The following is a 25565-nucleotide window of genomic DNA, read 5'->3' on the forward strand; positions in this document are numbered from 1 at the left end:
TGCCATTGTAAGGGCATTCTTGGATTGCCGAGGATCACACAGCCATATTCTCCTCAATATGTGGCTTACAATAGGAAATGTTTCTCTGTGATATATGTTTGGTAATAATTATTTATCTCTGGGCAATATATGATTATATATCTGATGATGATGACTTATTTGCTGGAGAGCGTACATTTTGGGTTGGCCACAACAGCGCTGTCCTGATTTGGGAATTTAGGCCCATACATTTTTTGGAAGTGGGGTGATGAGGTGTCAGTCATTCAACTCTGTGGTGTAGGACTGGAAGAAAAATGAGGGAATTGCACATGGAGCATTTAAGGCCATATTATGGCAGAGAAATGTGAGAACTTCCGCAGCCAAGTAGGTAATGAAGCAAATATTCTGTGAACTTTGAAAAAAAAATTCTGCTCTTCTCTACTTTTAAAGTGCATGACGCTATTGTGGCCACTGTCAGTGCTATTATTTATTTCCTCCTTACAACCCCTTGCCATAATGCTGCAGTAAGGAATAGGGAAGCAATAATATGTTTGTTCACTGATGATATTTTCCTGGAGATAGGCAACCTAGATAGGTTCTTATCAGTTACTAGAGAATGCAGAGTTATTGGTTATTTTCAGAGTGGACTATTAATCTGGAAAGCTTTGGTGGTTGGTAAAAACTTTAGTATTCATCATCATCATCATCATCATCATCACAGCACAGTGGCCTAGTGCTTAGCACTTCTGCCTCACAGCACTGGGGTCATGAGTTTGATTCCCGACCATGACCTTATCTGTGTGGAGTTTGTATGTTCTCCCTGTGTTTGCGTGGGTTTCCTCCGGGTGCTCCGGTTTCCTCCCACACTCCAAAAACATACTGGTAGGTTAATTGGCTGCTATCAAAAATTGACCCTAGTCTTTCCCTCTCTGTTTGTCTGTCTCCCTCTCTATCTGCCTGTCTCCTGTGTGTGTGTCTATATTAGGGAATTTAGACTGTAAGCTCCAATGGGGCAGGGACTGATGTGAATGAGTTCTCTGTACAGCGCTGCAGAATTAGTTGCGCTATATAAACAAATGATGATGATGATGATCATCATCATCATCATTTATTTATATAGCACCAACACATTCCGTAGTGCTTTACAATTGGGGACAAACATAGTAATAAACAAACTGGGTAAAACAGATAAAGAGGTGAGCGGGCCCTGCTTGCAAGCTTACAATCTATAGGGCAATAGGACTTGGATACATGCGGTTAGTATTCCAAACGATCTCCCTACTCAGAACACTAAGGGACGTATTAAATACCTGTTAAATAAGGAACAATACTTGGCAGTGTATATCTTGACTGACCAAACACCAGGGCTTCAGAAGGACATATGTCGTCACTTTCAATTGACTTGTTTAGAGAGCAACAATCTTAACAATTCATATGGCACATGTGGCATATAATATTCCAAACCAAACAAATCAGAGTAAACCAAACTTTTACCCAAACTGCAGACAAAGAAAGGACAAAGACTAAGAAAAGCCATGACAGATCTCTGTATTTGGAAAATATAGTGATTGTCAAAATCAGGGACGAGGGATTTCACCAAGTATTTATTATCAATAAAACAAAATCGATAAAAATAGCCCTTTTTGGGGATAAGGTGCATACCCAGTAAATATCCAAAGAATTAGACCACTTTTAGTGGCTATTGTTGGTACTAGCTAGAAAAACTATTTTAACATACAGTTCCTGTGAGTGGCCCTTACGCACTTTTAGATGCAGGCAGTCTGTCTTACATTTCAAAGGGGTGAGTCAAGGATTGAGCAAAATATATTCATTTTTGGAACGAGTGTTTATAACAACTACATGAAAAGACAGAATTGCTTACCTTACCTTAAAAATAGCTTAGGGTTATGTTTTCGTTATATTACTCTGTGCTCTTATTTGCATTACTAAGGCTTTTGAAAGCTTCTTAAGAATTAGGCTTTTGTGAATATCAACTCTGTACTCTGTATGCTTGTAGAAATCACTGTTTAACTGTTTCATTTGTGATTTATTAATGCATCACTGTAATTTGTCATGGCCAGATGTAACGTATGGTTTAAGGAGAGTTTTAAAACATGTGGTTAAAATTGAAATGAGATACTTCTTAATTCCTTGGATATTTTTATACAAATATCAGCAGGCACTAGCACGATACTTTCCTCTGAAATGTGATGGAGAGACAGTTGCTCAGCAAAGGGCATAGGTATATCCGTGGGAATGGCCTGACTGAATATGTTTGATAATTTCATGTGATGGTCTGATGGTTTGTGCAGAAACGTTACATCATGGAAATGGTAAATAGTACAATTGATAGAATAAACAGGATACAGACATGAGCATGATTATCAAAAAGGAAATATGTTTGTTATGGAAAACCCATTAAACCTTCAGGTCCATAGCTTTTAATTAAATCTGAACATAAAAGATAAAGATTAAGTAAAATATAAAGGTTATTGAGAAATGTAAAATTTGATTCTATGTAAATAGAGATTTAACAAAACCATGGTGAGTTTCGCAGCTGAACAGGTCATTTAGCAGAGGTGTGAAGTTCCGGCACAAGTATTGGTTTTGTTATGCCCCTGGGAAATGCACTGTATTTATAAATTTGCTTTTCGTTGAATTTATAATCTATGAATAGAGTTGCGACAGCGATGGTCAATTCATTCTACTGTGTGGTGTGGTCGGGGTAGCAATGGGAATACTCTAGGCCTAATTCAGCAAAATGGGACAAAGTTTACCACCAAATGCGGATGAGGCTAATATTTTGCAGAATAGGTTTGAAAAGTTTGCTCTCTTCTTGTAACATTCCAAAATAGATATATAAATGTTCCTATAGTATGACTGACGACAAGGTAATTCATTTGTATGTTGGAGACACTGTGGCCTGATTCATCTTAGAATGCAAAGTGAACACAATTGGAGGTTTTTTTTAAAATTGGAGGCAGATTGCGAGCACATATGCCCATATTTAGGGCCAAGAGAATCTCAAGAAACGTTTCTATTTGAATATATATATAAGTACGCTATATGGTACTGTACTATACGGCAGTTTGCGCACAATGCATATGTGCAATGTTAAGTCAGAACATATGGGGGGAAAAAATAAACACATTAACAGCTCTTAATACTATATTCATTAATAACAAGTATTTTTTTGAAAAACATTTTTTTATCATTTGTTTACATGACATACATATATCAGTTTCTCTTAATTGCAAACGCATGTTCTGGTGATCACTGTCAATTAGTGCTTACACCTGCCCTGTAGCTGGTGCAAGTGATATGGCTAAAATTCATGTACATCACACAGATGCCAAAAGCTTGAATCAGACGAATGTGCCTGCACTCAACCTCAGAACGCCCTTACTGTACATTGTCTATGTGCACTAGCCCTTTCCCTCCCCTGTTCTGCTCATCAGATTGTAGGCAGTCAGAAGTGTCATTTACGTTTGGGCACGAATTGGACGCAGTTGCGTTCACTGGCGTAAAGTCAATTTCTGAGCATGCACAGAGCGGCTTCACTTAAGATGCGGCCAACAATGTGACTTATGTCCAAAGATGAATCTGACCATTCATGTTTGTTTGCTTATTTTCCATTGTATATACATTAGCTATATAGCTGAGTGTAAGCTGTTATTCTTTGTTTATTAGCTGTTTTAGTTCCTGACAGTCTCTCTGCAGTTGCCTTCAATGGCTTTGTAAACACAAAGCGATAGACTAAGGTGTATATTTACTAGACTGCGGTTTTAAAAAAGTGGAGATGTTGCCTATAGCAACCAATCACATTTTAGCTGTCATGTAGTAGAGTGCACTAAATAAATGACAGCTAGAATCTGATTGGTTGCTATAGGCAACATCTCCACTGTTTCAAACCCACAGTTTAGTAAATCTAGCCCTAAGACTTAAATGTACACGCAGAAATGCATCCATAAACATGTGTTTCTTTGGCTGTATTTTGCACATATATTAAGATATCTTTCATTCAGCTTTTAGATATGTATGGTGCAAACACGCAGTATTCATCATCATTAACAAGGAATCTTGCACCAGGTCCATAGTATACGCAAAGACTTGCCTCGTAAAAGACATATTATACAGATACGTGAAATTTGCCTGCATCTGTAAGTGGCTTGGTTGACTTGTGTCTCCACCACCCTAATATCATAAACTTACACAGGAATGTCCATAACTTACCTCTACAAATTCAAGTGGACACCAATATAAGAAATGCACAACTCAAAATAATCATGGACATTGTACGCATGCACATTGTGGTAAAATTTATGCAACCCACATTTTTACGTGATGCAAATGAACTCATGTCCAACTATAAATTAGGCCCAATATGTGCATAGAAAGACATATTGCCTTAATGATTACAGCAGATCTCTCAGATAAGTGTACAAGCTACAATACAAACTTGTGAAAAATAGTCTGGATGTTGTTAAACATGTCATGTCACTAATGGTTTAATTTAAAACCCAAGGGACAAGAGTACACTTAAAATACACTACACTGGCAAACATGAAATAAAGGAATTTAAATGAACTACCAAAATTACAACATACTAAACAGCGGCGGAACAACAGGGGGTTAAGGGGATGTAACCACTATGGGGCCTGGAGGAAAGGTGGCGTCAGCAAGTCAGGGATGCCCCCCTCCCAGAACCCCAACCAGAGGCCTCTTCTGAGCCATCAGAGGCGCAATGGGAGACCCTAGAACTAGAGCACGATTGCCGAGGTCCCTTCTCAGATTTTGCTATGGGCCCCTGGCAATTCCCTGTTCCAGCCCTGATAGTCTATTTTTTAATTTCAAAATTAGATTTTTAGTAACACATTTGTTTTTTAATTGGGATATTAAGACCACCATATAAAAGTGACCTCAGCTCATAAGTATTACTGCGCCCTGGACCATAGCTTTCAGTAAATATAAACAGATCCTTGAAATGTGAGTATTTCCTATATTTTGTTGTGTAATTGCAGCACAGTGACTCATTGTTTAGCACTTCTGCCTCACAGCGCTGGGGTCCTTCATTCCCGACCAATGGCAAACTGTAAGCACACCTACCTTTTGTTTATGACAAATATTTAAAAAAATAAAGAGTTAAAATTAGAAAATATTATGGTTTGCTTTTTTTAAGTAACTTCAGACCAGTGGTGGGCAACAAATGGCCAGGGGTCACAAAAGAGTCATGTATCCTAATCAGAGTCATTTACCATTTTTGGTCCTCTTCCTATTGGTTCTCACGATAATACTGCATTCAGACAGTCTGTGTAGCGGTTTACTTATTGACTAGGTCTTCTCAATAGACATATAAAGATATAACCCACTCTATGGGCTGTCAGACGTGACCTATTGTTTGGGCTGCATTACTACTTGAAGCTGGTGCTCCGATCTTATAATGTCAATTGGCGTTTCTCTGCCAAGGTATTATCCTGTCACCCACAAAGCTTTACACCCCTATGGCTACACTAGATACATAACTATAACAATCTAAAGGCTCAGCTACACTGCTGTACAGTATTATTTTTTTAATTTAAAGTCAGTATCACATTTTTATTAAATTGTGGAAGCCCATCTATCACAGGATACCAATCTGGGGTTACCCTGGCCACTTATCCACTTAGAAGTCATTGTTATTTGAAGGTTTCCATTGCTGTAACCCTGTGCGACGAGTCCTAGCCAGTATAGCTTTCCATAATATAATATCCACAACATTCAGCTCCTAGGGAACAATGGTAAGCAGTTCACTATCCCTTTCCAACTGTTGAATAAACCAGATGAACGTACATCACATTCAAACACAACAGAACAATGTTTCCAAATGTATATTGATAAAAGTTGTACAAATATTCTATCTTGCTGGGAACCAGACTGTTGTTTACACATGGTGTTTTAAGATCCAGAAACACTGATATCTGACCTTAGAAATTAGTAGAGAGCGGTGAACTTGATGCGGTATTACACGCTCTCAGACGGTCTCCTGTTTGTACTCCTTCAGGGATCTTGCGCTTGGAGAGTCATTTCCGAACAATTGGCTTATTCAATGTGTGTTATGCTTTTGATGCATAAAAAAAGAGTTTGAAACAAACACATTGGCTTATTTATATTTTACTTTTCTTAATGGCGTTCTATAATAAGATCGCTTGGCACAGCATGACACGTTTAAATATTTGAGTTATATATAAACCTTTGCGGTGGATATGTTTTGAAGCTAAACTTAACTCAAAACTTGAGTGCTTGATCCTGCTTGTTTTTCCATTAGGCAAAAATATGATGTATTTAACAAGAACCAGCTGAAGACGTTAGATGATAGCTCCGTGACTTTGGTTACAGTTCAATACGCCAAAAACATGCTGTTTTCTATTATTTCATCAAAGGTACAAATAAGCTCCTGACCTTGGCCATGTTTATATATTTGCTTCTAAAACCACTCCACTGTTTTTTCACCGTCACAAAACTGACAAATTACGTCTAAGGGAAGAAATATCATGGCTTGTTTACCTGCTTACGTTTTTATTCCAGCGGGATAGGAAAGTGGAATTATGGAATAAAACACAATCAACACATAGCGCTTAGAAACATCAAAACACTTATTTCCGCATACTTCCTTTACATAATCTATGGAATTCTGATTGTCAATTAGGCCAAAGATTCAGCACCCATGTGTATGTCTGATTAAATGCATGACAATTATGCCGCTTAATTAACTTAGGTTGAAAAAAAACCAACAACACTGCAATGATACTAGCATGCTGCTGGCAGTTTATCACAATTAAAAAAAAAGCTTTAATTAGAACATCAAAATATTATGAGGATTTAATTTCATCTGCATTCTGATTATTACATTATATTATGGTGACAGCATACATACAATACGTTTATCTACTAAAGCAAAAACCAGATGTTTGTTTGCTTTCTTGTTGAATTGTATATTTTTTAAAATGTGAGGATAACGGAATGTACCTTTGTGTGTTCTACTTTGTCATTCTTTATTTAAATGACGCAAAATAAAAGTTAATACAGAAAAGATATAATCTTGTTTTGAGAGTTGTAACTACTATTTTGCCTCAATGTACTTATTGATAGCAAAAGTGCTTCCAAGGCAACCATGGCGCCCAGAGCGAAACCAAGATTTGGGAATGATGTGACATTGCACAACGGCGGAAGCCTAGCAGCCAGCCTTGTCCAAAATATAGCTTGCGAGAAGAAATTCACTGTGTCCAGGGGCGCACGCAGGATTGTCAGGGGCAGCAGCTCCGTTTAGGCAGCGCTGTCCTATACAGCAGCCGCGGTGCTGTCAAAGAAGCGTCCGCGGCGGTGCTGTATACAATACAGCACCGCCGCGGACGCTTCTTTGACAGCGCCGTGGCAGCTGTATAGGACAGTGCCGATATGGTGGGCACTAAGTTAGTGCAGGGGGGGTTTTGAAGACTCAGAAACCCCCCCTGCATGCGCCACTGTTGTCTGCAATGAAAACAGCTGTCATTGATAACGGAAAACGTTTTTTGTGATAGCAAAAATCCCCCCATGACAATGATATTAAGAATTGCATCCAATAAATAACCATTCATCCACTGCCACAGTTCTCGCTCCCCGTACTTCCCCTGTAGTTTTCTCAACTCCTCCCTCCGTAGTTTTCTTCCTTTCTTTCTCCTAAGGGCTTATTATGAAAGGGTAACAAATCTATTTGCATGATCAAAACATCAATAGGGCTTGTACTAGCTTTGTCCTATATATTAAGAGGGTCGCTGCTGGCAAGATTAATACTATCATGAGCCTTAGGCAATATCTTAATAGCGTACTAATAACAATGTGCCCCACCACCTCCTGTATGCCCCAGATGCTTTATTGCTAATATTCCACCAATGTTCATTTAGACTTGCAGACTTAGACTTAACATATAACTCAGCCCTGAGCAGGGATGGGAGGGCACATTTTAGCTCGGGGGCCAAGACTCGGCTCAGCAGCCTATTAGAAATATTTTAAAGGAAAAAAAATGCATGTGGCCCAGTGACCCAGCCCAAGGCAGCCCACTATGGGAACGGCCTGGAGGGGCAATTGTCCCCCCGCCCCCCAGCCTAGCATGCACCTGGCCCTGAGCGTGTGCTGTCTTCGCACATGGTCAAAAAACGGCCCAGCTCTGATTTTCTGAGTGCAGAGCAGTGACTGAAAGTGAAGTGACATCGCAAGGCCCTCCCCCAAGTTTTGCTATCCAGAGATGCTGGGTTTCATCTATGGCTGTAGTGTACAATACTGGATTAATCTACAAAATGTAATAGCTTCACAAAGAATAAGAAATAAGAAGGCAAAAAGGAAAAAGAGATGGTTTTGGGCACTACCTCAATGAAATGCATTTATGCTGTAATTAATGATTTATATACATACAACATATCTTGTATCCTGTATGCTCTGGTAGCAACTGAAAAAAAAGAAAATGCCCACTTCTGACCCCAGCACCAGTCTTCATTTCACAGTAATGTAAAGTGTAAAGTAAAAATAAATAAATAATTTTAAATAAACTCTATTATGCCTCCCACCAACCGTAGCCTAGGGTTTGGTCCAGTATAACAGGAAATCCATGGATGGGGAAGTACCCTGCAGCAGTGAAAACCAGCCCAAGGATGGTCGACTCTTGAGCTTGTACCTCAATGGAAAATTACAGAAAACAGTCTTCTCTCCTCCCAAGTGCTGTGGTCACACTTGGGGTGTCTGAAGTGGCCACTTTGGAATACCTAAGACTCCGGTCCATTATATCAAAAAAGTAACCATGGCTGATGTCCTCTGGGAGATGAGGCACTCTCTTTATTGCGCGCCTCATGAAATTTTTTCTATTTTCGTTTAAACAGTGCTGGTACAGTGAAACAAGCACTGACACAAGGTTTATTGGAAGCAAGGGAGCAGAACATGGGACCAGCTCCCATAGGAGATCATGGTAAAGCAACAGTGATAGACTATTACATGTCCAAGCTACTTTGTACGTAGTACAGTCCTGTTTGAGACTCTAGTTAATGTAACATGTATGGCTAATTGTTGTCAAATTGCAACTAAGTTAAAGAAGACGTTATTGATCCAAATGATTGACCAGATGAGCATGTAGTAACCAACATCTAGATTACTTTTTCAATGGCAAGTTCATACATGATAAACTGAATTTATTAAGGAAAATTCGTTCTGCAGGGTTGCATTGAAAAGCAGATCCTCAATACAGTCTTTTGGTAGAGTTCTCAGATTAAGTGGCCTATTTATCAATAATGTCAGGATTTTGGCAAAAAGTATCAATTCTTAAGCCGCTTACTGCAGCAATAAAGAATGTAACTTCTAGCCCAGTAGTTCCCAAACTGTGCCCAGTGGTAAGCAAGGCGGAGGACTACTTGGTAATTATTTTGGCTTAGGGGTGCCTTGAAAAATTATGGAGACCCTAAGGGTACCTCAATGTCACAACCATGAGGATGAAGATGGTAACACCTACCAGCAGTTGGCGCTACTGAATGCTGAGGCACGGAGTCTACCACGCCTCTGGTTTTCACCAGGAGCCCCCGCAAGGAAGTATGGACTCCGTAGGTTGTGGCCCTCAGTATCAGTTAGCCGGAGAGGTGGCCAGCGAGGCAGCGGTGATGGTGCAGCAGAATACAGGATGGAGGCTTGGATGCAGCAATGCACATACAAAGGATAGTCAGCAGAACCGGATCAAAACCAAAGAGACAGTCTACAACCGAAATCAGAAGCAGGAGAATGGTCAGCAAGTCGAGTCGGAACCAGGAAATCACTCTAAGCCAGAATCAGGAGTAAAAGGAGAAGTCAGGAACTAGTCGGGGTCAGAACCCAAATGAGCATACAGGAAACGGGAAGAAACGCTGGAGCAAGGCACAAGACCAAATACTCTGGCACCCTGATGCTGTCAAAGTGATCTTTAAATAGAGGGAAGTACTCCTTGATTGGTGCTGTGGTTTTCGGCGGTAAAAACGCCGATAAGCGGTAAGAACCGCTAAGCAGGAAAAGAGTGTCTCTTGTCGCCATGCGACAGGATGCCATATTCTGAGCATGCGTGCGAATCAGGAGCGGCGAATGTCCTGTCACTATGCAATGGGACATGGGCATCGCAAGGGGGCTAGTGTCCGCCTAGAAGTAGAAGCAGGACGGCGTCTGACACCCGAACTGAAAAAGTTTGGGATTCACTGGTTTAGCCATTACAGCGCTGTTGAAAGCACTGCCCCAGCCATGACTTACATCTTGAACTGTTTCATGTTTTTCCTGCTTCAACTTACTGCACAGCAGTGTGGAATTAACCATTTCATTGAACATTCTTGCCCACTTGGAATAGAAGATTATGCATAAAGACCAGCTTCTTCCCTCACGAATAAATAGCCTCCAGCTTGACCACAATTCATACCTTTGCCTGAGAGTCTACTAATGATTCAGCAAACTGCACAGTCCTGAGATAATTTGAGAGCAGTAAGGCAGTAAGGCAAACCTTTATATGGGTTTCTTTATTGGATACATTGCGTATGCTTAAAAGAGATGAGGACAAGCAGCAAGTGAGGGAAGATGCCTATTCACCTATAATTCTCTTAGGCATGTGGACAGCATGCAATAATGTCAATAATGCCATCCAGAGATGTAACGCTGTACAACAACAAGCAACAACAAGCGAAACTTCTCACTGCTTGATATATTACTTTCTTGTAGCCAGCGCCGCGTCCCGGCATTAGGTGCAGCTGGGCGCATGCGCAATTGTATTAGATTCATTAAGCAGTTCCTGTGGGTGATTTCACTGCTGCTTGTTCGCTGCTACCATTGGCCAGTGTCTGTATATAAGGCAGGGAGGGCTTAGCTTCCCTGCCGGTTATAGTTCCAGTTCCTGTGTCCTAGCCTGCTCCTGTGTTTGAACCTGAGTTACTGTTTGGATTTTCCGTGTATGACCCTAGGCTTTATTTAATTGGATTTGTTTCTTGGCTGTTGCCCTGACCCTTTCTTCGTTCCTGGATTCCCCTTATTTGCTGCCAGCCCTAACACCTTGCCTGACTCTGACCCCAATACCTGCTTCGGACCTAGATTTCGGCCTGTTTCCTGACCACGCTAGACTCTACACCCCGCTACTCTGCGCTACGGTACGTTCATACACCTGTACTACTGTGAGTATAAGACCTGGGGGCATCCGAGTACCTGTGAGCATAATGAGCTCTACGGGAAAGGCGGCTGCTATAGGTGAAGAACTCTCCACCTGGTTCTACAGGTTTATGATAAGACCGGTAGCCATAACACCCCTAAGTATTCAACTCAACATTTTCTGACAGAAAAATTTAGGAACAGAACAACCCCTGCTACTACATTCCAAAGGATCTTGGCTAGGCTCCTTATTGGTGCAGAAAGACAATTTGCTGCAATGTTTATTATTTGCAAATGACTTCCTGAAAGTATTATGATAAATACATTATTTCTGTTATCTATAAGGACAGTATAATAAATCAGTACAGTACACCAAATGAATTCAATGAAGGGTAAGTAACAAATAGGGTGTGTTTTATGGTGACATTATTGTTAAATGTTTAAATGTACACAAAATGACCGATGGCTGACTTATAAATGTTGCATAAAGTAAAAATGTTTTTAATGTGATTTAATCCAAATAATAAATCGATTTACTGCAGCTGTACATGGACATATTTTGCTATTTGCTATTGATATTATCAATATTTTGCAAGTATGTATGGAGATTGTGTATGTGGGATTTACAAGTTCAACACAGACACAAAGATAAATTATACTGACTTTATGTATGAAGAAAAACCTGTCTATAAATATTGTTTTGCTTACCAGCATGTGCACCAAATAAACTTTATTTGTTAATGGTTTATTACAATTAACCCCAAAAAATGACAAAATGAAGACATTTTCCTGCACCATTTTAAAACACAACAGTCTTCAGCACCAAATTACACCTCAGTGGGTACTCTACTGTGCCTAACATGTAAGCACACCTCATTGTAATTAACTTTTATGTTATCTGGTAAGCTACATAATTCGTCCTTCAGGTATGTTATGGTCAACACTGCTAGAAATAGTATTAGGAATCTGTCGAATGGGGCTCTTAACACTACTAATCCTGTTCAGTTTAGCTGCATCTTATTGATTTTTAAATAATTTGTCTACTAGATTTTAAGGTTAGTTTGGGTGACAAACTGCTGGCCCCACTTGGCCATCTGCCTCTTGTCTGACAGAAATCTGGCTACTTAGTGGCCTGAGCATCAAGGCAGCATTTAGTATTCAGTGTCTAAAATACTTCTTTAATACAGCATGCAATGTCTTCTTCAAATAACATTTAAAGTGCATCTTATTGTAATTGTATGTCATGTGATCCAATGGAAAATGAGTTATAAATCACAATGATGTGAATTTACACTTGCTTTGGAAACACATTTTACAGTTCAATTTGCAAAGCTTGACACATTGGAACTAGGCCCAAAGGAGACATAACTAAAATACAGCTAAAAGGTTAATTGAACAATTACAGCACTGTACTAAGTCATCTCCAGTCCTGTTCTGACAGTTGGAATATTTTTGCCATTTTTAGAATGTAGACGTTTCCTAAAATGTGTTCTTTGAAATATATTGCAATAATTTAACATGTAATCCTTCTATTTTAAACCTAAAATCCAAGTTGACCCAAAATGAAAAGGCATCTTGGGACATGAACAAATATAACATGTGTATATATATATATATATTAAAAAAAAACAGACATAGATCCTCTGCACTCACCATGTACAGACTGGGGTGCAAGAGAGGGTTGCCCACATTGTATAGACAAGAAAACAGGGATACTCTGCACTCTCCAAACACATGATTAATGCTATACCAAGTACTGTTCTATAGTAAAAACAGGGAATGTTAGTTCCACATATTGCAATATATGTTAAGCTGACCAACTTACGCCAAAGTCTTCCCATTCTGGCCAGTCCTAACATGATCAAATGCTATGCTATTTTATCTGGGCTTAAGGCTTACCTGCACACAGCTTTTAAAGGCAAGTCTTTCCCTAGCACTAGCAGCCATGGGAGACCTGGGACTCACCTGACACAGGTTGGAATTAATTAATGTAAAGAATGGGGTGCAAGAGTCATGGGACTTACATTGTATAAACAAAAACAGACATAGATCCTCTGCACTCACCATGTACAGACTGGGGTGCAAGAGGGGGTTGCCCACATTGTATAGACCAGAAAACAGGGATACTCTGCACTCTCCAAACACATAATTAATGCTATACCAAGTACTGTTCTATAGTAAGAACAGGGAATGTTAGTTCCACATATTGCAATATATGTTAAGCTGACCAACTCACGCCAAAGTCTTCCTATTCTGGTCAGTCCTAACATGATCAAATGCTATGCTATTTTATCTGGGCTTAAGGCTTACCTGCACACAGCTTTTAAAGGCAAGTCTTTCCCTAGCACTAGCAGCCATGGGAGACCTGGGACTCACCTGAGAAAAGTTTAGTACAGCATTAATTATGTGTGTGGAGAGTGCAGAGTATCCTTGTTTTTTGTCTATACAATGTGGGCAACCCCCTCTTGCACCCCAGTCTGTACATGGTGAGTGCAGAAGATCTATGTCTGCTTTTGTTTATACAATGTAAGTCCCATCACTCTTGCACCCCATTCTTTACATTAATTAATTCCAACTTGTGTCAACGCTTCGGGCTCCACACAGCCCTTGATAATAAATATTTTAACAATCTGGAAAAGTCCTGTGAGTGCCTCCTAATTATACTATTTTTTATATATATATATATATATATATATATATATATTAAAGTTTCCTTACAAGCTAAGATAATAGTAGGACAGCTTGTTGCCTGCAGTGCCTCGGTGCAATTGCCTATATATTTGTGTATTTTACTTTTTAAACAAATAGCATTGTAGATTCAGTGGTCCAAAAGTAAATGTAAACTGTGATAGGTTGCCCATGACTTCCTACACACGCTCTAACATTAATGGTTTATTATGTTTTGTATAGTAATGTGTTATTATATATGTGTTTCATGTTTAGGAATCATCTATTTGATCTCCGCTCTCAATCATTTGGAAGATTCGCAAGTAATTATATATATTTGTGCTCGGGATAAAGGTGGTCTTACATCTGCTGTGAATGCATCTGTCACTGTGAACATTTTGAAGACATCTGTAGCACCGGCAATCTTTGAGAAATCCCGCTACACGTTTGTAATTGCGGAGGATGCTCCACAGGGTAGTGCTGTAGGTACAGTGAAGGCCAGGGAACCGTTAAGTGAGTATCTACAGCTTTTGGCAATTTGACTGCAGAATGTGTGTTAAATGTAAGGATTGTTTGTGATGTTGGTGGCATTTTATTTTTCATGTAAATCAAAAAGTATACCTAAGTGAAAAACCTGTAAATAATAATAACTACATCAAATGTTGCTGCAATAGATGCACTGATAAATAATACAAAACAAAAAGTATATGGCCAAATAACTTTGTATGTTGTGATCCTCTATGCATAATGATGCATGTAATTCTCTATTATTATTAATAAAAGTAGCATGATACTTTATTTATAAAGCACCAACATATTTCACAAATTGATGGGATCATGACACATTTTACATATGCACCACCTCCTGACTCCACGCCGGAATAGGGTGTTGCAGATATGCTGTGTTCACGTTATTACAATTCACTCTTATCAGCACAGTGTATCCACTAAAACCTTCTAGGCTGCACACTGTGGGGATGTAAATAGGTTGTCTTACCAAGGGACGGCTTGGGAGACCCCTGGAATCCACACAGACCTCTCTATGATTAAAAAAAACACAGCATATATGTAAAAAACACCTTGGTACATTTATTAAAAGGCTGAGGTGATTGAAAAGGGGATTTGCATCTAGCAGGTGGTACAGTTTAAACAGGTATAACATACAAAATGCTATTGCATTAAATCGAATTAAATTGACAATAGAAATAGACTTGAATCAAACAAATTGACCTGAGAATATACAAGTATATATTAAATCACTTGAATAACACAAGAGCCGAATGGCTATAACAGCTTTATCAGTAAATGCTGGCATATAAACCTCCTTTTCACAGGTAATTTGAGTAAACAATATCAATAACTTGACAGTCACACTTGCAACGGTTATCTCATTCGGGCTTTCTAAAGTAGATAACACAGTCACATGTACTTGTTGCATAACTCTAGTTATGTAAATGTCTCTAGTGTGTGTGACTTCCATACTTCTCCGAAAATTATATAACAACTTATTACACTTCTAAAGGGGTAAATTTACTAAAAATCGTGTTCGGTGGCCGTTGTAAACTGTCACACAGCGCAGGCGGTTTAGTGCTCCAAACCGCTGCATTTACTACAGGGCGATTTGAGGCTGCGATGTATAATACCTGGTGATTGAAAACAGCTAAGCTGCCGGCGGTTTGGTCAAAACCGCCAGGAAAAAGACAGGTTGTTCTAATAGCTCTTTGAGCTATCTTGTCAGAACATAAAAGGAGGCACCATTGACATTTAAATTGTGGAGTCAATCATTATTTATTGAAGCAGGGGCAAAATTAATTTTTAATCAACTGATGAGGGCAAATTAAATGTTTCTTATGTAAAGGGGACAATATTATTGTATTATTACATCATGGGGGCACTCTGTAGTGAGTCAGTGACACATAAGTGCATCATTAATAATTATTCCCCCCAGTAGCAATCAAATAGTATTGCCCAGTTAATATAATTATATATTCATTTTCACCATAATATAATAAAATAATAGTGTCATCTTAATATAATGAAAAATAAAATTTGCCCCATAAGTTAATTAGAAATTAATGTTGGCCCTTAATCAATAAATAATAATTGCCCTCATAATCTATATGTCAGTGGCTGCTTCGTGTTAAGTTCTACATGGCAAGATAGCTCAAACACAATGCACAACAACCTCTCTTTACTGGCTGTTCATCAGGTGGTTTACTCGGCGGTTTGTCAAACAGCAGCTTAGTAAATCTGGCTGTATTTTGATCATGTTAAAAATCAGGATGGTGATTTGTAACGTGGTGATTTGTAAAAGTGTGTTTTTCAGCATGTTAACTAGTGGTTTGACCTTTAGCAAATCTGTTGGTTTTAAAGCCGCCGTAAGAACGGACGAAAACTGGCGGTTTCATCAAACGCCCTTTAGTAAATCTGACCCTAACTGAGCTAGATAAGGCTGCAGCAGAGATAGTAGAAATCCGTCACTTTGCAGTATGTGCATATATGTGTTAGGAACCCCTCCAGCTGGCACAACACAACCCGGAATCTACTCTGCCAGTCAGGTGTTCACTGGAGCCCCTGATGGTGGGGACAGACTGGGCCGCAGACTGACAGAGGGTCGTGAAGTGCGTACCAGCTGGGGAGAACCCAGGCAAGAGGAGTCAGGTCCACGCAGAGGTCAAGGGCCGGCAGCAGACAACAGTATCGATGAACAAGCTGAGGTCAGGGGTCACAGGCAAATAGCAGAACGGGTAAACAGGCCAAAGATCAGGGTCACAGGAAACACGAGCAAGGTCCAAATCAAAGCCAAGAGTCATACACGGGGAGTCAAATGGAAATATCAGGATACAGGACAGGAACTAGCAGGTTAGCAGACTGGAACACAGGAGCTATAACCGGCAATGAGGCAGCAGACCTCATTGCCTTAAATACCAGTGGCCACCAATCAGAGCCTAGCTCTGAATTAGACACAGCCCCCGGCATAATTAACAGGTTGCATTAATTAGCCCACAGGCTAGAACATATGGTGAGCGCTGCGCCCGGCTTCCTCTCATTGCCGGGACGCAGCGCTGAAGCGTCTTCTCGTTGCCCCGGCAACGGCCGGGTCAGGGCCGGAAGTGACGTCCCAGTCGCCATAGCGACGGCCGGGACGCAGGTGCCCAGCCGCCGCGGCTCGTAACAATATGTTTAAAGGTTGAGTACATTTATCTTACACCATGGAGGCAGGACTCTGGGCAGACTGCAGCAGCAATCCACTGGGAAACAAGTAAAAGTCAATCCTGGTAAAAGGGTGTGTTATAACCTCACATATTTATATACCCCTTGAATACAAATAACATGATTGAAGAAAGAAAAATTCTAAATAACCACACGGTAACAATAAGTTAATACATTATTACAAAGGTATTTGTGAAGGATAACTCCTCATCACATCCCTTCGCGATGAAGTCATCATGAGCGAGAAGTGGTCTGACCATGAGAATCCTGGAGGGTTCTCCTATAAAGGCCGGAGCTATACAGTGAGTGGCCTGGGCATCCTGCCAGTACATGCCGGATCAGTGCACGCACAGTGCCACCTATGCCATACGACTGTGGTGGGTGACACGCGGTCAGATTTGATGATACATCACACTTGCCGATGTGCAGATATACCTCCACATGTGGGTGCTAATTTCACAGCTAATGTGGTCGCATAGAGCAATGACAATATGGGTCTTGGGCTTTATAATCCCAACCCAACCTCAGCTCGCACTCTCTGATCACTGCACCACAGAACACTTACCTGTTTCCAGGATGCCACCAGCATTTATACAGGTGTTTTTCTGCATTTAATCCTGCATTCTCCATATTTAACCTTGCAATCACTAATATCTTAACACAGTGGTTTTCTATTTAAACCCAAAGGGCTTTTATTTAAACCTTACTCTCGGTTTTCTGTTTAACCCTAAGGTTTTTTATTTAACCCTAACTATACCTGCAATACTGTACTTAAACCTGACTCATCATCATCATCAACATTTATTTATATAGCGCCAGCAAATTTCGTAGCGCTTTACAATTGGAAACAAACATTAATAAGACAATACTGGGTAATACATACAGACAGAGAGGTAAGAGAACCCTGCTCGAAAGCTTACAATCTATAGGACAATGGGAGTTAGAAACACAAGGGCATGTGCTACAACATATTGCACAATGGACCAGCCAGACTGCAAAGGTAAAAGTATTGAGTGGGCTGTGTGTGTTGCAATGTTGGTCAGAAGGTTGTTGTCTTGCGTTAGCTGTGTAGAGGATGGTAATAGGGTAATCTAGGGAAATTAAGATGATGGTTGAGGAATATCATAACCTTGTCTGAAGAGGTGGGTTTTCAGTGAACGCTTGAAGGTTTGAAGACTAGAGGAAAGTCTTACTGTGCGTGGGAGGGAATTCCACAAAGTGGGTGCAGCCAGGAAAAAATCCTGTAACCGAGAATGGGAGGATGTGATGAGAGTGGAGGAGAGACGTAGATCTTTTGCTGAACTGAGGTGTCGAGTAGAGAGATATTTCGAGACAAGTGAGGAAATGTATGTCGGTGCAATTTTGTTGATGGCCTTGTATGTTAGTAGAAGAATTTTATATTGGATTCGTTGAAATACAGGCAGCCAATGTAGAGACTGACAGAGTGGCTCAACAGAGGAATAACGGTTTGTAAGGAAAATCAATCTAGCCGCTGCGTGCAAAATAGATTGTAAGGGTTCAATTCTGACTTTGGGAAGAGCAGTAAGGAGGGAATTGCAATAGTCGATGCGGGAGATGATGAGTGCATGAATTAATGTTTTTGCGGTGACTTGTGTCAGATATGTGCGTATTCTGGAAATGTTCTTTGGGTGTATGTAACATGATTTAGATATAGAGTTAATGTGGGGAATAAACGACAGTTGTGAATCAAGGATCACACCTAGGCAACGGGCTTGCGGGGTGGGATTTATGGTCATGTTATCAACAGAAATAGAAATGTCAGGCAGGAAGCTTCTGTTTTTGGGTGGGAATATTATTAATTCAGTTTTTGAAAGATTGAGTTTGAGTTGGCGAGAAGACATCCAAGATGAAATGGCAGAAAGACAGTCAGTAACGCGAGACAACACAGATGGTGAAAGATCAGGAGAGGATAGATAAATTTGTGTATTATCTGCATAGAGATGAAACTGAAATCCAAAGGAGCTTATTAGTTTTCCAAGAGAAGTGGTGTAGATAGAGAATAGCAGAGGACCTAGGACTGAGCCTTGTGGAACTCCAACTGATTCAGGAAGCGGAGCAAAGGTGGATCCAGAGAAATTAACACTGAAAGAGCGATTAGATAGGTAGGATGAGAACCAGGATAGGACAGTGCCTTCAAGACCTAGGGATTGTAGCGTTTGTATGAGGAGAGAGTGGTCAACAGTGTCAAATGCAGCTGAGAGATCCAGGAGAATTAGAAGAGAGTATTGGTTATTATTTTTTGCTGTGATCAAATCGTTGACAACTTTGGTCAGTGCAGTCTCTGTGGAGTGTTGAAAGCGAAAGCCTGACTGAAGAGGATCCAATAGGTTGTTTGCTGTAAGAAAGTGTGTGAGGCGGGTGTAGGCAATTCTCTCGAGAAGCTTGGAGGGGCATGGGAGCTGGGAGATGGGGCGGTAATTTACGAGAGAGTTAGGGTCAGAATTCTGTTTTTTTAAAATAGGAGTAATCACTGCATGCTTGAATAGTGATGGAAAAATACCAGTAGAAAGAGATAGATTACAGATTTTAGTTAGAGGGGGAATGAGCACAGGGGACAGGGACATACCAATTTGTGAGGGAATGGGATCAAGAGGACAGAAGGTAGAGTAGGAAGATGAGAAGAGAGTAGAAACTTCCTCTTCATTTGTGGGATCAAATGAAGAGAGAGTGTCAGAGGGTGCTACAAAGGAATTGAGCAGATTGCTTGTCAAGGGAGATAATACCATTTCAAGCCTGATCTTATCAATTTTGTCCTTGAAATAGGAAGCAAGATCCTGTGCACGGATGTTAGTTGGAGGATTTGGGGCGGGAGGATTCAGAAGAGAGTTAAATGTGTTAAAGAGGCGTTTGGGGTTAGAAGCCTGAGCACAGATGAGAGATTGGTAGTATGCTTGTTTAGCAGTGTCCAGAGCATTTCTGTAGGAGTAGTAGATATCAGTATATGTGATGAAATCATTAGAGGCACAAGATTTACGCCAGTGACATTCTGCTTTATGAGAAAGTTTTTGTAGAGTTCATGTTACTGTAGTGTGCCACGGTTGGCAACGAATTCTACGCGAAGTATGTAGTGTCGCTGGAGCCACTTGATCCAGGGCAGTTGCTAGGGTTTGATGAAAATGGGGTACTGCCCGATACTGCAATAATACTGTTACTATTCGATCCTACAATGCTTTCCCTGAATCCTATAATATATTTAACTTAGCCCTGCAATATGTTCCCTACAATCCCGCTATACTACTTCTGCAGTTATCCTTGCAATCCAGCAATTCTCTATGTTCATGCCCGCTCTCTCGCAATCGCGCTTCCTCTCTTAACACCATACTTGCCAACTCTCCCGGAATGTCTGGGAGACTCCCAAATTCCGGGCAGGTCTCCTGGACTCCTGGGAGAGCTGGCAATTCTCTGCATCTGCCAACTTCCTAGTGAATAGGAGCCTAAATGACGCGATTCACGGCGAATCTCCCCTCCAAGAGTGACGTAGTGTTATTGTATAGTATCTTACCTGTTGAGTAAGTTAGCCAGGTTAGATCAAAAGAAAATAAGAATTATATAGCACTCAATCTGCACTACTCTGGATGCTTAGAATAGGAAGATAGGAGGACACAAATCTTACACTCTGTAATGGAACCTCTCTTTCAAGTAGTAGCTACAGCTAAATTCAAGAAATTTGTATTTGGACCACTTGAAAAATATGACGCACACTTCCTGCAAAATAAAAACCCTGATGCAACAATTTGAAATTCTATTAGTTGTAATTATGAAGTGTAAAATATAACTTGATGATGATGAAAGGGTATGTCACTTTACAGTTATAAATTCTGATAATTGTCTCAAGCTGCGTTAAACTTGCTTTCACCTGTTCATCACACTTCTAAATCCAAACCTCAGGGAGAAAGTCCAGCAAAATGTTGAAACTCCTGAATCCAGGTATTCAAGTTGTAAAACCACACAGAATAGACACAGATGTCTTGGGTCTAGACCCGCAGACATCCTAGGTTACAATCTTAGGTTAGGATTTTCTGCACTGTCCCAATTAATTCGGATCTCAGCCTCCCTTTCACCCTACACATGGGACTACACAGTTTCATACTTATACCCAAACAGAGAACTACTAATCTAAACCTCCTCTCACTAAACTAGCACGATAGGTCTTTTTTTGCAACCTCTGTGTTCACTATTACTGATTCTGGCTTGCTATGCTGAATTAACTAAGATGTGTTCCAAATTTGTGAAAAATTACCTGTCAACAACTGTTTTTTTTTTAGTAACCAATCATTGAATAATGTTAGCCTCCTTAAATAAGCAGCTGTGAGTTTTACTTATTATGACATGATTTTTTTTAAAAAAAGGTCAGACCTAGAACTCTGTGATTGTATAGTTTAGCTGGGATAGAAGCTCAGCTGCTCTTTCCAAATGCACAGTCTGCAATATAAATTGTGAGCAGTAAGAAACTGTCCTGACGTGGATTATTTATTGTGCAGGTGCACTGTACAAATCATATCAGGTGCATGTAATGAAAAGATGTAAATACGAAAAGAGCAGTAGAATAATACAATGCAGATAGATAGATAGATAGAAAGATAGGTAGATAGATAGATATCACCTTTCCCAGTGCTCTCTACTTCCCTTTCTTTTTCCTCTGCTCTTAGTAATGCTAGTTACATCTCAAAAAAAGTTACCTCCATCCATGACTATTCCTTTCTAATTCCTCAGTCTCTTTGCCATTACTTTAACGTAGCTCTCCATTCTGACACTGCTTCTTCTGCAGATTCTCCTATGCGGGTCACTCCCTCATCCACAGTCTTTGACCCAGTGCACATCAAGATGTTGAAGTAGGTTTTCTACTCAACCCTAGCAGGGGCAAACGCAGGATTTGTAGAGGGGGGGTTTCCACTCCACGGCGCCAGTGAGCATGACCAGCATGCATGGGGGTGTGGCTATAATTTTAGACAGTGCTCGGCTGCTCTCCAACTCTTCCTAGCCCCATAATATACATGAGCAATGCTGCGTGCACGCAGATCTCTCTTTTCAAGCAGAGCTATGTAAAGCGGGAGCAATGTCCAGCCACCTCAATTAAACAGTACCCCAGGCTTGGAGGGAGGTTTCCAGGCACTAAGAACCCCCCACCCCCTCGGTTTGCCTATGCCTAGCTGCACTTTCAATGTCATTCACTCAGTCCTCTCCTCTGACTTACTACATTCTTTGGGTTCTCTCAGTAGTCATCATCTCCCACTGATCATGATGGACAACCCCTGGACCGTACGTCCTCCTGTTTCTGTTCCATTTAAAGCTTCACCCTCATGATAGCTTTGCCACCTTCAGCTTGCTACTCTACCCATCAATGCATGGTACATGTAATTTTACAGAATCAAGCAAAGGAGAGGAGTTAGTCTACACAAAAAGATTAACGTGTAATTAAACCTTACCTGATTGTTAGTGATAACAGACTATGGGGTCTATTTCTCATTGATAACAGTGACTTAAGGATTTGTATAAATGCTGATCAAAGCCATACAGAAAGTTGCACCGTTGCTATTTAAGAATACTTATCTGCCATGAGATCATCAATCCTTTTCTGGAACAAAATGCTTGTTTCATGTGAAAGGGACAGGCTCCGTTGAACTGAGTTTACTTACTGCACATGAGCCAATGTTTTGTCATGTATGTGTAGTAAAGGAGTAAGGAGGGGGGCAGCATGCGGCTAGAAGAGAGAATCCTCTCCAGGGGGCTGCACTCCAGTGGAGAAGGTAAGTAGCGCCATCCTGAGATGTACAGTAGTATGAGTTTTGAGTGCTTGATGAATAGATTCAGTTCTCCATCCCCATAGAGGTCTATGGGGACAGTGCTAAACAACTGAAAGTTTCTTAAAGTAAGAGAAATCTGACATAAATCCTTTGTTAAACTGGACAGAGTGGTGAAAGAGCCTTTTTCTAGTACTTTTGCAAGTTTTTAGGCTCTTCAACACTTTATAAATAGACCCCTAAATGCTGTACTCCCAGAAAAGAAATGTAGTTTGCACATTAGCTCCAAGATTCCCATATATCCTGCAGATGTTTAGCATTTCCGCTATGTTGTCCACAATAACTATAGGGATAATTTATATGACAAGCTTAATATGTAACAGAATTCCATGGTTCTAAACTAGAAACATGACAAAGCTCACCACAATGTTATATTATAATATTTAGTGGAGAAGCACCTGGTAAGACACCCTTTTTGTTTTGCTTTATTTCCTCTTGCCATTATTTCCTTGCGCTTCTCTAAGATGGTCAGCATACACATTCCCCATATGAATGCCTGTGTTATACAAGGAATGTTTTGGTGACGGATCAAGTGAGAAATAAAGTTTATTTTACATTTAATATAGTGGTGAATTAGGGTTTTATGTCACTCTTTATTCAGTTAAAGTTTATTTGAGAAGAGTGTGTGTGTGTGTGCGCGTGTTTATTTTCATTTTATATTATTCTTTGACATAGTGAACACAGGTCCTATGGACCTCTACCAGTTATACTGGGAGCACTGGGGTGATAATGTTGTCACTCTAGGGGTCCCGATCTTGTTAAGTACCCCATTCACAGGGTTAGGAAGACCTGTTACACTATTCAGTAATATAAATTTTCTGGATAGAGGGTACATGCTGCTTTCCTGCTGCCACCTGCAACCTAACCCCTCTGATGACACGTTCTAGTGCTGGAAAAGTTTGAAGATATTAATGAAGGCGCTTTGTCCGGTTTTTATGTATTTATTTATTTATGGGAATGTACATGTGGAATGGCAAAGCAAAGGCAGAACTCAAGTATATATCCTGCTGGCTGTTATCATTTAAACTACATTAGTATATCCATCCCTAACAGTTTTAATATCTTAACTCAAAATAATATAAGTACAAACCTTTAAAACCATCATTTTTTCACGAACTACATTTCACCTTAATCAGCACCATACTGGCAAAAGAAAATATACTGTCCAGTGAAATAATTAGGCAATTTCCTTGCACAATAAAGCACCTACAGCCAACATAGTTTTCACAGCATAGAAGCAACACATAAAATGAATGCCCAATACCAAACAACATCTAAATAATGAAATCTAGCTATACAGTATGTTACTGTGACGGATTCTGCAATATTTATATGTGCAGAGGGATTCAGTGTTAATAATAAAAGGTGGAAGAGATCTTGTTGTGCTTTAACAGTTTGTAAATTATTACTTTTACAATTAGATGAGTGGAGTTAAACTTTCAACTTTTCCTTCCATGTAATAAAATAGTCCTAATAGCCTTCACACCTAGCGCTTAAAGGTGTAATGTAGCTTTTTTGAATTACATTGTTGAAAGTTACATAGAAACTTAAGTTTGGACTATTTTGAAATTAATTAAGGTAAGTAATATAATAAGTGATATTTCATAAGCTGAACTGCACCTAAGCACTAATATCACAGAAAATCAGTGTCTGCAAATAAAACATTATACAAGCTAATACCTCCCAACATTGTCCCGTATGGGAAGCGTAGACGTGTATACACTCAGAGCCCACATGGGGAAAAGGATCATGTATCTGCATATGTTCAGTCTCAGAATGAGACCAGCTGAAAAACAGTAGCATTCCCTCCTGGCTTTTACATCAGGTATAACAAGTGTGCATACTTACAGCCAACAATACATTGCCATATAAAATGTAAACACATACAAGCACAAATGCAAAATACAAATTAAATTAAATACAAACCTTTGTTAATTTAGCTTTTAAATATTAGATGGGAATCTTATTTCTCATTGGTACAATGGAAATGACAGTTTATGGCATACTTTGTATAGGGTTCATATAGCGGTGATACTAATGAATTATTTACTATCTGCTGGAGAGGTCACTAACATCACTGCATTACGTTGCACCAGCACCCGCAAGAGATATGCCTTTAAAAAAGGTGTATCTGCTGATGCACCCACGTCTTTACATGCTGCAATTACTGGAACATGGCTTTGCTGTACTCGGCCACCTTCTGCCCACCCTGCCAGTCCCCTTTCCATCTATCTCCATTGCAAGGAGACGCAAGTCATTGATATGCATAGAAAAGAAGATCCCCTATCCACCAATGAACCTATGACATTTCTCCTAGTGCTGAATATCAAGATGCAAATTTGCAGGTAACAAAATGTTCAAGTGAACATTTCTGCTTATTTATTGACTTTGCATCTTGGGACAACATTTTTAATGTCTTATGTCCCATCTTCTATGTGAATACATCAGACACATTGTTTTAGAATGAGTACAAAAGATGATTATACATGATCGCAACTCTGTTTCTTTGAGTTTCAAAATATCCCATCATCCTTTAATTTGTAAGATTTTTCAATAGTTCTGGAATTTGTAATATTTCCATTATAAATCATACATAAATAGTAATTATATGGATCTATAGATCAGTGGCAATAACACAGGTTTCTGTGAGTTAAATTAATTCTGTACAAATACATTTAATAGCATGTCCATAAAATCTTCTGGTGTGTAGTATACCTTCAATGTGGAAAAAAGACA

General features: G+C 39.9%; 1 protein-coding gene across 1 annotated transcript in view; it reads left to right on the forward strand.

Annotated features, from left to right (window-relative positions):
- DCHS2 (dachsous cadherin-related 2) overlaps window positions 1-25565 on the forward strand; it is a 321644-nt gene that overhangs the window by 238851 nt on the left and 57228 nt on the right. Inside the window, exon 4 of the mRNA XM_075198470.1 lies at window positions 14071-14307. Within this exon, the coding sequence (XP_075054571.1) occupies window positions 14071-14307 (237 nt within the window). The remainder of the gene's footprint in view (window positions 1-14070; window positions 14308-25565) is intronic.

The sequence above is a fragment of the Mixophyes fleayi genome, chromosome 1 (assembly GCF_038048845.1).
Source record: "Mixophyes fleayi isolate aMixFle1 chromosome 1, aMixFle1.hap1, whole genome shotgun sequence".
Classification (NCBI taxonomy): Eukaryota; Metazoa; Chordata; class Amphibia; order Anura; family Limnodynastidae; genus Mixophyes; species Mixophyes fleayi.